The sequence below is a fragment of the Mastigoproctus giganteus genome, chromosome 9 (genome assembly GCF_048544385.1).
Source record: "Mastigoproctus giganteus isolate SK-2022 chromosome 9, ASM4854438v1, whole genome shotgun sequence".
Classification (NCBI taxonomy): Eukaryota; Metazoa; Arthropoda; class Arachnida; order Uropygi; family Thelyphonidae; genus Mastigoproctus; species Mastigoproctus giganteus.
Window position 1 is genome coordinate 188161144 of NC_143583.1, and position 16004 is coordinate 188177147.

The 16004-nt window shown below is 37.5% G+C and overlaps 1 protein-coding gene across 3 annotated transcripts in view; it reads left to right on the forward strand.

Moving 5' to 3' along the window:
• The window catches only part of LOC150080956 (uncharacterized protein ZK1073.1-like), a 404766-nt gene that overhangs the window by 214567 nt on the left and 174195 nt on the right, over positions 1 to 16004 (forward strand). For all 3 annotated transcript variants that reach the window (XM_090381331.1, XM_090381332.1, XM_090381333.1), the window contains one exon: positions 11251 to 11360. In XM_090381331.1, coding sequence (XP_090237457.1) covers positions 11251 to 11360 — 110 coding nt within the window. The remainder of the gene's footprint in view (positions 1 to 11250; positions 11361 to 16004) is intronic.

Genomic DNA, 16004 nt, shown 5'->3' on the forward strand with positions numbered 1-16004 from the left:
TCACCTTTTGTGCCCTTAAAAGATGATATCTGCTCTACAACGTCATCAACCTTTGCCCCTGGCAGACATACCCTGGTCCTGTTCCACCTATTTGTCACCCTTTTTAGGTTGGTCTTGGCGCATTATAGCCTTAGTAGCTAATGTGCCAATAAAATCAAAACCAAACCAAACCCTTTTTAGGAACTGGCTGGATATGAGCAAATTTCCAAGCAGAAGGAAAAATACCTTTGGAATAAGAAAGGAATAAGTTAAGGAGCACAGGTTTTAAGAACAAGTGGAAAAATACCATCAAGACCTGGAGCTTTCTTAGCATCAAGATTCGTCAAAATCCTTCTGACATCCTTTTGATGGAAGACAACAGGATGCATTGAATGGAGTGTGTTGGGAATGGTAGGAGGTGTTTTACCAAGATTCTTAATACATGAGTTGGAAGAAAAATGGGATGCTAGCAGGTCAGCTTTATCCTTGGCTGAAGTGACAATAAAACCATCTGTTTTTGACAGAGGTGGGAGCAGAGATGGGCAAAAGTTGCGGCCAATAGGTTTGGCAAGAGACCAAAATGCTCGGCTACCATTAGGGCAAGATGCAAGTTTTCTACTCTTAACTTGTTCAAAATCTAGTTAGGATTGATTAATAACTTCTTTACAATTGTTTCGAACTTTGGTGTAGGCAGAAAATGAAACTGAAGAATTGGAAACAAGCCAAATACGATATGTAACATTCTTCTCCTGGACGGTCTTAGCACATTTATTGGAAAACCCAGGTTCAGAAGAATAATTTCACTGATACGATCTGAGCAAATATTGATATCAGAAGTTTTGCAACAGTAGTCCGACCAAGGAAAAGAAGAAAAGATATCTTGCAGGTCATCCCATTTTGCACTCTTGTAATGCCAAACAACACGAGGTTGGGAATAGCCATGAGATAAAGGCTCCATTGGAGAAGAGAAAATCACAAAGTTGTGATCTGACATACCTAAAGGACCACTCACTTCAACCGTGTACTTAAAAGGGTTGTTTGTGAGAAAAAGATCAAGCATGTTGGCTGTATGGTTAGCATTGTCCAGTATTCTTGTAGGTAAATGAACAATCTGTGCAAGGTCATTAGTAATTGCAAAAGCCTCATCATCTTGACCAGCTGGGTCGGTGTGACTAGAAAGCTGGCTTTTGTGTCAAAAAAAGCCAGGTGTGACACAAAAGCCAGCTGGAGTTGTGAACATTAAAATCACCAAGGAAAATTACCTCACTGTTGGGAAAGTTGGACTGGAGAAAGTCAATTTGCATAGAGAAGATGTCGAAGAGCTCCACATGATTAGTGGAGTTGGGAGAACGATAGAGGCAACAGATGAATTTGACAGGAGGTAGAGAGTTTTTAAGCCAGAGGAGATTCCAAATTACCATGTCTCTGACAGGGAATATTGGAACGGACATATGCTCAAGTACCACCTTTAAGGTGAAAGGAATCATACAGCGAATAATTTGGGCAACTGAGATGAGCAGTAGTTGAATCAACTGATAACTAAGATTCTGTCAGAAAAAGTATGGGGTTTGGCAGACTGAAGGTGGAAATGGACATCGTTGAGATTAGAATTGAGACCATGTATATTTGTGAAATGAACTAAGAAGTGTTTGGGAGGTTTAAATCTTTTCGCAGATAAGCTTACTCTATTAGTTTCACAATTCATGGTGTATTCAATAGTAAGAAAAATGGGGGGGGGGGGTAATGTTATTTGGTTTTTTTTTGGAGCATTAGCAACTAAGGCCATATTGCTCCGGGATATGCGGTGGTCATTCCCTGACCTTTCCGCATTCTCCGTATTTGGTGGTGACGGGCTCGAACCCCGGTCTAATCAAGAAGCGTGTGCTACACGCACTGCTGCTCCTTCCCACCTGGCTACGGAGGCACGCTGGGGGGGGTAATGCTGTATGAAGTAATGAAAATTTTGGATATGGCATACACATAGTAAGTATATACCCAGATCCTTGACATAACGTGGCCTTGACAATGCTCCCCGCATACACACTACTCGGACTCCCTCCAGTCACTATCTGGCAGAGTAGAATAGCAAGGTTATGCACTAGCTGATACGGAAGCCTCCTAGAGAGTTACTAATAGGTTCGGTCCGGTGTACTAACTAGCGGCCAGCCTGCGAACACCGTTTTAGAGCTGTACCCTCGAAATGTAAGTAAGATTGGATCTCGCCACGATGTCCATCATAACCTCAAAAGTCATCGGTCATACTGCATGATGGAAGAGATGGGGAAGGGTTGACCGGAACTTAGCTCTGGAGACTAAAAATGGGTTCCACCACTTCAAGCCTCCAATAAGCAAAGTGATGGTATTGTACCGGTTCATGACAGTCATCTCCCACCTAGTATTGCCTGGTAACAAAGAGGGGTGGCATTCCTCCATGTGGTGTGGGCACCACACCTCGACCTGTGCTTACATTGGTTCACACCTGGGTGGCTAGTCACCCACAGTGTGCTTGTGCATGGGGGTTATACCCATTATTACTAACAATCCCACCATCATGAAGGTGCAAGCAGAGGATTTGGCTGTCACAGACCGTGTGGACTTCGCCAGAATTGGGTTCACTTGACTTGCACATCACCCGAATATCAGTTCCATCACCGTTTTCGGTCCTTGAGGTTGTCACAGACAACCTCAAGGACCGAATAATATCTAGAATAATGTTTACATAATCCATCCAGTTAGTGGTCTCCAAAACAGTTAGTGGTCTCTCATCTCCATCCAGTTAGTGGTCTCTCAACGATGTCCATTTCCACTTGCAGCCTGCCAAACCCCATACTTTTTCTGACAGAATCAATTCTGTCCATGTTTCCTTCTTTCTGGTAGCAGTTGCCTTCGCATACTGTTTCTTGAGACCAATGTAACAATTATAAAAGGTGTGATCATCAGCCTGAGACAGATGACGATTACGTTGATATATGCGTCGAGCATGGTGGACCTGTTTCTGAAGCGAAGACAATTCTGACGACCACCAGGAACAAGTTCTGGAATTGACACGTTTTTTCCTTGATGATTTATATGATGCATTTATCAGTATTTTTTGAATCTGTGTTGCAGCTTCTGTTACAGACATAGCATCAAAATGAGAGTTAGTCAGTTTGGAGGAATCAGCATCGACAGAGTATTCAAATATGTCCCAATTAATATTATTAATTGAGAAACGAACAAAATCAGGCAGATACTCAAAACTGGGGGACGAGAAGGTATGGAGACCAAGAAAGAAATTGTCTGATGGTCACTAGTTGTGCAGTTAGGCTGTACAGTCCAATCGTTGATAGCTAGATTAAAGAAGGAATTTGAGAAAGTGATATCAATGTTTGATTCACTGGAGAACATTGTAAACTGTTGGTTTCTGTTAAAAATCTTCATGTTATTATTAATAATAAATTCTTCCACTAACTGTCCTCGAGCATCGCGTCGTGCACTAAAGCAAAACTTAGACCTGGCATTTACATCTGCTGAAATAAGGACATTACGAGGGGACACAGAAAATTCAATGTGGATTCTAGATAATTTAGCGAATTATTTAAGTCTTCAGATGGAGGGCAGTATATTGAGATAATATAAAAGATCATGGTAGAATATGTGACAAGGATACAAGTTGCAGTTTGGTAACAGAGACCATTAATGACAGTTACATTAATTTTGTCATTTAATACAACAATACTAGTCTTTGGTTACTGGTGAACAGGTTGGATTACTTGGGTGGAAAGAGAATAACCTGTGATCTTTGAATGATCTTCAATTTGCCCTTTAGCAAAATATGGCTCTTGAATAGTGATGATGTCAATTGAGTTTTATTCTGCTGTTAACCTTATCTCATCCGAAACAACTCTAGAATTATGCCCGTTGATCTGCATAAGTTACAGATTAATAGACTGAACACTAGGCAAGTTTGTACTATTAACATCACCAGCAGGCGAATTATTTACACTACGTACACTGGAATTGGGTGTGTTAGTCATCGGCAATTCTCAGTCGTGCTGTTTCCAAGGCCTTTTTGTAGACAGGACAGTTGCTATCTATCACCGAATGGTGAAAGTCACGTTTTCTTCTCTTACAATTGATATACAATGGCTCTTCATTTTTGTTAGGACTCTCGTTAAACGCATGACCACCAAATGCACAGTGATTGCAAGATGGGGAATTGTGTGTGCAGTACTGAGCGGTGTGGCCGTATCCCAAGCAGTGAAAGCATTTCATCACAACAGTATAAGGTCTGTGTCTATGAGAGCTCCAGGCAAGAAATATGCATTCCAAAGTAATTATATGTTTGTAAATCTTGGGAAAAAAACTAACAGCCCAGTTTACAGATAAATTTGACTTTGCTTTAGTTGAGAAGCAAGAGAAAGTTCCGTTCTTAACCTCCTCAGATATAAAATCAGAACTGCCAAGATTTTTTTCTATAATAAAAAATTCAAGATAATTTTCAATAATTATCTTGATAATTCAATAATTCAAGGTAATTTAAGTATCTCATCACATGTCAATTTCTTTGTGACATCAAAAATCAACACAGTGGGGTATCAGCTGAGGTGTGAAGAACACCTTAGCTGATACCTACAGATGTAAAGGACTCCAAGGAGGATAAACACTCCAGATTTGTTTTAGAGGCCGTTTCCAGCAAGACTCCTTTGTTCCTCACTAGCCTAAGAGACTTGATCTTAACATTTTTGAAATCCGATTTAAGAGTTTTGGCCACCAATGTTTTAACATCGCCACTTGACTTACAATCACTGTTTTCAGAAGCTCTAAGAATTAAGACATTGTCAGGTTTCACTTTAGGAACATTTGCAGTGGAATGGGCTGCATCAGCAAAGGTCCTGACAGGAGAGCTATCAGTATCTATGTCTTCCTGCAAAGTTGAATCATCCATGATAAACGGGGCAGAGGACACGTCATATCTTAATATAGGTTTGTCTGTAGAGGAACTGGCACACAAACAGATTGTTTGGCCAAACAAGACATATTTATTGTTATACCAGAAAATGTATTTATAATTCTTTCCAAAATATTGGTACTTGTATTTATTTCTATGTTTAGGGCCTTTAGCTTTTCATTCTCTACAATGAGATAAGTCACAACCATCTCCAAATTGAGCCATTCATCCATTATTGCATGATTGCTTGGTAATCTTGTTGCCTTCATAAGAAAGGAAACTAGAGAGATCCCGTCTCATTTTTACAATTCTGTCATATAAAATAAGCCAGAAACAGATAGCCTGAAAGTTGAGGGGCCCAGCTTTAATAACACCACTTTGGTCCCCGAGTTGGTCCATTCAGGATCACTTGGCTTATGAGTCTAGTTGGCAGATGCACTGACCTATTAGAGTACAATTGACTGTAGTGCCTCCCTTTGATAGGGTCAGGACTTGCTGAATATATGAGTATAGTATCTAGGTAATGCTGGTGTCCCACTTGCATATGCACTACCTGCTAATTCATGAGTGAGCCTCCCCTTGTAGAGCTCCACAGTGGGTGGAAAGCCTAAAGATACCAAATTTTAGTACTCTGCTCTACTCCTATGAGTACTTCAAACCTTTTCTCTTCCTCTTGGGCCTCTACCAGGTCCCCTACCTGAAAATGAGAATGAAAAAAATTAAATGGAACAAAAAGAAACATCAAACAGAAGCTGCACACCTCCTGTACCTTGTTTTCTTATCATACATTCCACAGGAGAAAAAGAAATTGGTAAAATGGTCACCCTTCTTCATTCAGAAGGGGCTTTAAGGACTGACAGGGTCTCATGTCAGTAAAATGACTCAAATCAGGTGAGTGACCTTTTAGCAGAAACTGCCTTAGTGTGACATTCAGAATTGCTCTGCCAAGTAATGCCTCTTGGAGCCATTCCAATTAAAGTAAAGATAAGAAACAAATCCAGAAAATTAAGACAGAGCTATCTCATATGCAAAGGCAAAGACACAGTAGTGCCGGTAAATAATGGGAAATCTTACTTAAGTGGTTTGAGCATATGCTCTATATGAATAGAAACTCATATTTCAGTTCCACTGTGGGAATCTTTTACACCACATGTCTGCAATTTGTTAACACAAGTGCATGAAGAAGCAGTTGTTTACACCCATCTCAATGCCAACATAGTAGCATCTACCCCCCCCCCCCCCCACTAAGACCAGCCTGTTATTAGTTGGTCATAGGATGCAACAGAGGTAAATGAAAAAAAGAAAGTGAAGATGATCCTATCTTGGATACTGGGCACCCTCTGTTTCCTAAAAGCAGAATCAAATCTCATGTCACTTTGGAAGCTGGTTAGCAGATCCACTAAACCCAAGCAATAATGTCTAAATTCTTACAATGAAATTGCCATCGTGAATTCCAACAAAATGTGGAAGATCCAAATGCTTCCGCATAAGCATGAACCCATCTGTTTTTTTTTTTTTTTTTGCAGGAAACAAATTTAAAGCCAAGATAACCCCATCATGTAGAACTTCACTACCATTGATAAGAACAGGAATGGAATGGCCTGGTCCATGGAGGAGTTATGGTCCTTTGGCAACCATACCCCCTTCCTTGTGTGTGTGTGTTCAGAAATTTGTCTAGCAGTAGGGTAGCCTTACAATCTGTTCTATATATTTTCCTCCTGGGGCAAATATCCCCCAGACAAATCTTGATGATATTATTTTTCAATTGCTCTCTCTTCTCTTACTTCTTGGAGACTAATGGACATAATACTCGATGATGTAGTGCAGAAATTAGTGCATAATAATGACCTTATGTTATCCAATGTGGAAATCAACACCTACTTCCATATGCTTACTGTACATTTACTGCCATAGATCTCTTCATCTGTTCCCCTTCCTTCCATCCTGTGTTTTCATGGGAGGCGGAACATAATCCTATGGAAGTAGTCACATCCCTGTAATATCCACCATATTTGGTGGACAACCCTGCCATCCATCTAGAATCCATTTTAGAAGTTTAATCAAGTGGATTGGAGCACTTAACACAATTTGATTTCATTACCGTACAATCCAACAGGAATCAGTTGATTATGCAGTGATGTATGTCATAGGGTGTATTATCCATTCAGTAGCAGTTGAAAACATCTGATTTCCAAACTCTCCAAAACTGTAGGGAAACCAAAAATGCAAAGCAGCAAGAAAGGCCCAAAAGTTGACTGAGCTGTACATTCTCAGTTAGATTTTATCAGACAATGTCAAAGTGTAAGGATGTATTTATGTATTTAAAACTTATTAATTTGTATAATTTAATTTAATGGGCTTCCATAGTCTGAGATAACTGCTTTATACAAGACACATTGTATTATTCTACATGCACCATTAAAATCTTAAACAACCAACCAACATATAACTTCTAGAAAGTGTTCAGAGAAGGGCAGCCAGATTAGTAAAGGGTGCTGACTTGATGTCTATATGAAGAATGGCTTTTAGACATCTGGGGGGGGGGGGTGTATAACAGCCTTAAGGGAATCAGTAAAATGAACAAGGGAGTATATTTTTACTGGCAGAAGAGAGATGAACTAGGAGGCACAAATATTTTGATTTCATTAAGGGAATCAGTAAAATGAACAAGGGAGCATATTTTTACTAGCAGAAGAGAGATGAACTAGGAGGCACAAATACAAAATTGTGGGGAGTAACAGAATGTTGTATTTCAGGCAGTGTGGTGTAGATCATTGGGACAAACTGCTTGCCCAATGGCCAAGTTTGATAGGTTGGCAAAGATCAAAGCCGAATTGGATAGGCATGTTTTGGTAATGGGGATAGTGATGGTGGATTATTTTTTTGCAAATGCAGAAAAATCCTGTCCTTGCATCAGTTAGCCATTATAGTACTAAATTTTAAAATACAACACTCTCCAAAGTCACATTTTTTTTTTCCCCCCTTTTATTAATAGTATAATTTGAGACAAATGTTTATTATGATACTAGAGCATTTCTGTCCATTTTTTTATATCATATATCTGGTGAAATGTTGGATTAGGAACGATGAGTTTTCCGGAAACCACGAGTGATAAAGTTTAGTCATTCACTTCCGTGAACCAAATTTTCCATAACGTATTTTGTTCTCTTCATTTCTTATTATGTTTAATTTAGCTCTAGATTTGGTAAGAATAATATTAGCCCGAAACTGTGCAATTTATTATTTTTCTCAGTTTTTTTACAGCAAATGTCAACGAAAAGAAACAGCACTGAAAATGGGCAGAAAACCAGGAAGAAAGTGATGAAATCAAATTGATATTATTAAGGTACTTGAGAGATTTAGGAGCAAAAACATAGGTCACAACAAACGAAACAAAAAACGATCGAACATTATTTTAAAAAATTTCTTTAAATTTTTTCCACATAAAATTTGCAGTAAAATGCCTATCTGAATATACATGTAAATGTGCCAATTTTTATATATAAGTTATTATTATTATTTTTTTAATTAAATAAATTTGTTTATTTTTTCACACTATTTAGTCTTTTTATTTTACCTTAATACATTATAACAGAATTTATTTAATTTTACCTTACGTTCCAGAAAATTTTGCTATCCAGAAGAGGTCTGACATTAATTATTCCGGATAACTGATGCTGTACTGTATTTACAAACATATAAAGTCTTTTTATATCTGCCGTATATCTATTTGGCTTTGCTCTGATATCAGTTTACTATATTTATTGTTATTTAAACTGTTATTGGTATAAAGTTACTATTTGGATGCTAATTAACTTTCAATTATGATAATATTTGGCCCCATTAACCTTTACACAGAATTTATAAGATGACAAAACTGATATCAGAATAACATAAACAGCCATGCATGAGCTATTCGTTTATTGAATTTTTGTGCTCTCAAAGCCCATTGAGTAGCAGAGGAATGTCCATATATTATATTATATGGACATATATGGAATGTGGATATAAGGAATGTCCATATAAATAAAATTAGTTATTAGATTAAAATGTGCAGAAGTATAAAATGGCTCTTAATGTGCCTAATGGCCCTTAAAGCATTATTTATTGCATGCTGGTATAAACTTCCTGAAATGCAACTGCATGATCTGTTTGATATCTCACAATAAATCAGACATCTAAAATATACATCCATTTTAATTATTGTCTAGGAACATATAATTTATGATTAAGGAACAAAACTAATAAAACTACCTAACTAGAGTATGAGACAAGATCAATGCCTAGCCGACCGGGCTAGCCGAGTGGGTAAAGTACCTGCCCGGCAACCCAAAGGTCGCGGGTTCGATTCCCGCCTCGGGCTTGGATCAAAGTACTGCAAAAACCTTGGGAGGTGCAATATGGCCACAGAAGCCGATGCGCCAACAACTACCAAATCAAAAAAAAAAAAAAAAAAAAAATCAATGCCTAGAACATGTGTGCGCATGCAGGCGCACACATACACACCTACGAATGTTCATGTTCTTGTCTAGAACACAAACACCCATGTTTATTTAAAGTAGAAAGCATGAATAAACTACATTAGTTAAAAAGCAAATAGCCAAATGTGCCTTAAGTCAAAATAAAGTGCAAAGGCCCTAAAGGAGAAAATAATTAAAATTTTATGTACTAGAAAACCCAAACTGCTATGAATGCACACAAACCCTTAATAACATATGGTTGTGGGGGAAGGGAGGGAGGATTTGTAACATGAAATTATAACTTCAACAAATTAAATTAAACAAAAAAATTATTCAACTGTTATTAAAAACACAAAGGCATATTATTACTGTCAGTGGAAGACACCATCTTCTCCAAGGCCCAAGAAATGCAAGGCAATCCTGATCAAATGTGAAGATTATGCCTGTTGTATTCTTTGACTCACAGGGCTTTATTCATTATAAATTTGTCTTACATGGCCAAATTATTAAATTTAAAAATTATTACTACTTAACAGATTTTACATTCATTTTCCATTTAATTTCTGGTTATTATTGAAACTCTAGCTTTCTTTTGCATTGATTATTTGATTGTACACTGAAACGCAGAATTCATGGGATACCTGGTTTCTGGGTAACGCAACGCTCTTGCTTGTGTATGAACCCACCGCTTGACAGGTATTTAGATACACTGCATAAGTGCATTCAATGTCAGTATGGATAAACATCTTGAGCTAACCGACTTTGAAAGACGGATGATAGTGGGTGCCCGACGCATGGGTCACTTTATCGCAGAGGTTGTACAGGAAATGCACTATCCCTGTTCGATAGTATCAAGAGTGTATCGGGAATATCCCATTTTCAGAATAACATCTCATTATGGACAGCGCTGAGGGCAGATAAAGGTGGTGGATGAATGTAGCCATCGATGTCTGTCTCGCATTGTTTCAGCCAACCGGAGAGGGACAGTGGCACAAATCACCGCTGACTTCAATGAGGGAGGCGCCAGCAATGTCTCCACCGAGACCATCAGGCGATCATTAGTCGCAATAGGTTATGTGAGCCGACGACCCACCAGTGTCCCATTGCTAACATCATGACACAGGACTCTACGCCTCAATTGGGCAAAAGAACATTGGCACTGGACTTTGGATGATTGTAGATGGGTCTCCTGGTCCGATGAGTCTTGTTTCCAGTTATTTTGAGCAGACGAAAGGGTGCATATTTGGCAGAAACCGCACAAAGCTATATACCCATCATGTCAATAAGGAACTGTTAAGGCAAGTGGACGATAATGGTCTGGAGCATGTTCAACTGGTACGTGTTGGGACTACTGGTATGTCTATATGCATCTCTGAATGGTCCAGGTTACATGTACATCCTTGCAGACCATCTGCATCCTTTCATAGTCATTGTGCACCCACAGGGCAATAGACCCTTCCAGCAAGGACATTGCACCTCCCCACAGAGCCGTGGTGACTAGAACAGTTTGAAGATCATTTCGCAGATTTTATCACCATGAAATGGCCTTCCCGTTCATCAGTCATGATCCCTTTGGAGTATCTTTGGGATGCTGTGGAAAGGTCCATTCGCACTTTGGATCCTCCAGCCAGGAATGTGATGGAATTATGAATAGCAGTGCAGCAAGCACGGATGGAAATACCTGTGAAATGCTGTTGTGAACTAGTGGACTCAATTCCTCACCATGTGATTGCCCTTATCAACGCAAAATTTGGGCCTACCTTTTACTAATTAGGTATCCGATGATTTCTGTTCACTCAGTGTATATTTGATAAGATAATATAAGGTATTGTAGAGACTTTCAGTTTGCATTATTAATTTTGAAATTTTCATTAACTTTAGGAAATGGAATTAGCGGAAGATAAGGATAAAGTATTGCAGGAATATACTAATAAAATAAAAAGTAGGATTAATGAGCGTAATCAGCATTTATTTGTTGAATCATTCTTAAGGTGAGTAGTAGCATTTCTGTTGAATATATATAGTAGTTTTTATGAGGGTGAACACTAGACTTCGCCATATTGTGAGAAGACTCTTACGTAGTATTTCTTAAAAGTTGTAAATGGAAGAAACAATTATAAATCATGGGAATTAGTATTAGCCATATGGCACGAGGAGCCCAAGCTTTTGCCACACCAGCCAGAAAAAAAATATATATATATATATTTATAAATAATTCCTCATACAGTTATCAGTTAAGTTAATTTTGTGCCTTGACTAAAGGGCTGGGGGGGGAATTGTGGAATCTGCAGTACCTAGGCTCCCAATTTTTTCAAAGACCCAGCCTCTCAAAAAAAATTGTGGGCCTGGGTACTGAATTGTGAAATCTTAATATTACAAAGTAATTAAATTTATTTTTAATAATCACCAAAAAAATTCTACAAACTGAAAGCAAAAATACTTTTATTAAATTTTTTTTATCATATCACACTTCCGAAAGAAAAGTGACAAGTGCAAAATCATAAATATTATAGAAGGAAAGAGAGAAAGAAATTGTATACTTTTTCTTTGTTTTAGTGAAATAATTTTTTTTAATAATAAAACAGGAGTAATCTTGATGTAAAAAGATTCTACTTCATGATGGTAAAGTCATTTCACAAATATTTTTGATAATCACCTTAAAAGTATACAAAAATGAACTTCATTGTACATTCTGTAACTTTTCTTTTGTAAATGAATTATTAATATTGGTTTCTATGACACTGATAATGCAATAAATAATTTTTAAGAAAAATATTGTTTATTCATTCAAATTTTACAGTCAAGTTTTTCTTTTTATTTCTGTAATTTTTAATTATAATAGTATTTAACACTGAAATAAATCATCATAAAATGATTGCTTATAATTTGGACTAATATTGGTACTTAAAAGAGACATTGTCTTTTTTTTTTATTCTCAGGTATTCAGAATGTCTTTTTGTAACTTTTCTCCAGCTTTGGAATCAAGCATCACAATACAATAGTGAAGACTGATTTCTTTAAATTCTGTTTTCATAAGATGAATGCCTTGTAGAAAAATTTATTTGGATTGTTTTTTTTTGTTTTTTTTACTTTAATTATTTTCGTATCACCATGGTTTTCTTGTCCTTATTTACAGAAAAATTAGTTCTGATTTCATCTACTATTTTTGAGATCATAAAATAATGAGGGAAAAAATCATTCATATATGGATTATCTTTTTGCTCCTCTAATAATGGAAATGTATTGATTGGACAGCTTTTTCAGTTACAGAGTGAACATTGTCACCTTCATTTTGTGTGTGTCTCTTTATGAGAAATTTATGTGTAATAGACTTAATTTCTAAATACCCTACCATGTACAAATACATACTAATTAAAAAATTTGCTACTCTTTGCAGTTGTCTAAATAGAAAATAAATTCATTCCAGTTCTATATTCTGTTCTTTGATTAGTTATTTCCCATAAATTTTAAAACACACATATCAATTTCGTTAGCTCCTTGACAATCCTTCATGCCAGAAGAAGCATTGTGCATTGTCTTTCTTCAGTTCACAAACTGTGAAATTGTCTGAGCTGAGCTTAGATTTGGAATAACACAGAGATGAACGACCAATTGGTGTGGGTAAAAATGGTTGGCAAGTCATACCTAGCTATAATTAAATTTTTATTTGTTGATTCTTATTATTTAATTTTTCACTGTGGGTAAGTTCTTTTTCCTTAATATGTATTTCATACTTTTCTGCTAATTTTTTTTTTCTCTCATTTGAAGCATTCTTTTATGATTCGCATAAATCACAGCGATCTTTTTTGGTTTAAAAAAATCCTACATTAATTTCCATACTGAAAATAGTGGCATAAATAGCATAAGAAGCTGTGAAATGTTTTTCATAATTTCTGTATGATTCAGATATTGTCCAATCTCCGTCAATAAATTCTCATGATGTATTGGCTCTGAGATAATGACTTTCAGCTTTTGGTATACTGTTTATGTGGTCTCTGATAGATTGTTTTATTTCATCGTTTAATATTCTATGTTTGCCATATTTTCTTCCTTCTTCAATGACAAATTCATTGCTCTTCTTTTCAATTACGGTGCAAATGACACATTTTCTTATACCAGGTGTGTTTTTGTAAAATTTCTTGCAAATCCACACGTTTCCCTTCAATCTCAAAATAGAAAGCAGTATTCAGACATCTTGGCCTGCTTTTTTGATTGACGATACCATATTTTGTATTCACTGCTTGTGTAGTAGCAGAAATGAAATGTCATTGGGTTTATAAATTACCTAACTCCCTAAACTACTTTATAAATTACCCAAGCTAGGTACCTTCGAGTTGTTTAGTATATTGTTTGCCTCCTCATCCATATCTGTTTCTATTATCATGCCCGTGTTGCGCGTTTTCCTAATAGATTTAATTTTTGTGGTTTTGAACTCCTCAGTTAGTGAAGTGACAATGTGTTCTTTATTTCCTCACTGGTTTTCATGGCATCTGGTGTGGCTGGCTTCAAAATGACAAGGTGCAACTTCTGCAGAAGTGTTTTGGCATGTTTGGTTTGTGTTATTGCTGTTAGTTGGTTGGGCACTTGCTTTATTTCGTAGTGCATCTGCAAAGGAGGAGCACACTGTTGCATTTGGTTGCCTCTCTTATCTAGATGGGCTTCGCGACAGCCTTTTCTCTTTCCAGGTTGGCATTTGTCAAAAGGTACTCCATTTTCGCCCAGATGGTGACTATTTCTCCCCTGAGTCCAAGGAAGCTCTCATAATTATGGCTAAGGGTTTACCTTTGCTGCCCCTTTTAATATAACTGGATGAATTCCATCCACCCCAGGTGCCTTTCTTATGTTTATCTTCAACATTTTCTCTTCCACTTTGCTCTCAGTTATTACAAAATCATCTAGCTCACTGCCAGAGTTTAATTCACCTCTGGCATTCCCCTTCCTGAATAACTCCTCATGTATGAATGTAGATGCAAAATACTCATTTAGTTTGTTAGCTACCTGAGTAGGATTATCATTAGTGAAACCATCTATGTTAAGTGGTCCAATCTGATTCATCCCTTTCCTTCTAGAGTTTACATAAGTAAAGAACTGTTTGCTATTTTTCTTAGCAACCTTTGCCAAACATTTCTCGTACTCTGCCTTAGCTTGGCTAATCTCCTTTGTGACTTGATTACAGACTAGTTTATATCTGCCATAGGCTTCTGTGTCGCCTGATAATTTATATGCATCCCATACATTTTTCTTCTCTACCAAGAGTCTCATTAGTTCATCTGATATCCATTTAGGCCTAAACCTAGAACAAAATAGTTCTTAATTGGTATGAAAAGCCTAGTAGCCTCCAATATTAAATCCCTGAAGGCTTCCCATTTAGAATTCACTATTAGTAACACCATCAGTTGATCCCACTGTATAGAATTTAAAAACTGTCTGAGTAAAAACTGTCTGTAAAAACTGTAGTCACCTTTGCAAAAGTAAAAACCCTTCCCTTTATCCTTGATGGTAGTTACTTCTTTAAGTAAATCTGACATCAGCACACTGTGATCACTGCCACTTAGTGGTTCCTTTATCTGCAAATTCTTGATACACGAATAATCACTGTTGATAACCAGATCAAGAGTATTACACTCTCTGGTTGCTTCTCAAACATGCTGCTGCAGAAAACAATCATCCAATAAATCCACAAAAATCTTGCTAGTGTGCGAGTGACCAATCCACAAGTTCCAGTCAATATCTGGGAAGTTAAAATCTCCCATTATAAGAAATTCTGGTTTACTGGTCCATTCTATTTCATTGTACAATTGTTCGTTGTACTCATTAGGGTCATTAGGCCAGAAGCACAGCGGCGTAGAAGCATGTTTAGGCGTAGAAGCATGTTTAACACATTTCCCTGAAGAAGTGGCAAACACAATTCGCCTGAAAACCGCAGCAATTTTACATCATGCTCGGCCTGCTTCTTCCAATCTCAACCTCAAACAAATCTCTGCCGTTAAACCATTGAAACAAGACTCATCCGTCATCATCCTACTGGCGGATAATGGATGTCGAACAGTCGTATTGAATCACACAGATTACGAGATGAAAGCCCTGTTGCTCCTGCAGAACACTTCTGTTTACCAACCCTTAACCGTTCCTCCCATCAAAGCCTTGGAATGATGGGAGTCAAAAGTAAACATCCTTGTCAACAGTTGGTTTAAACAGAAGAAAATAACAGAATCCATACGTAGTCACCTCCATGCTTCCGGCTGCCAGATTCTGCAATTCTACAGACTACCGAAAGTTCACAAAGAAGGTATACTGATAAAACCCATTGTCTCCTGGCTCGCCGTGTAATGAATTGGCAAAGTTTGTCTCGGGGCTCCTTTCTCGCCTAGTAGGCAAGACCACCAACACCATCCCCAACAGTAGTGAATTTATAGAACGGATCTGAACCCTATCCATCGCAGAAGATCAAATCGTGGCATTTGATGTAGTGTCGCTTTTCACCTCCATCCCAGTGGAACTTGCCATGACATGTGCAAAGGAACTCTTGGTTAATGACCCTTGGCAGCAGGACCAAACAGCAGAACTGCAATTTTTATCCCCTAACACCACATCCCGATACAGCCTATGGACTTGGGAATTATAAAAAATTTGAA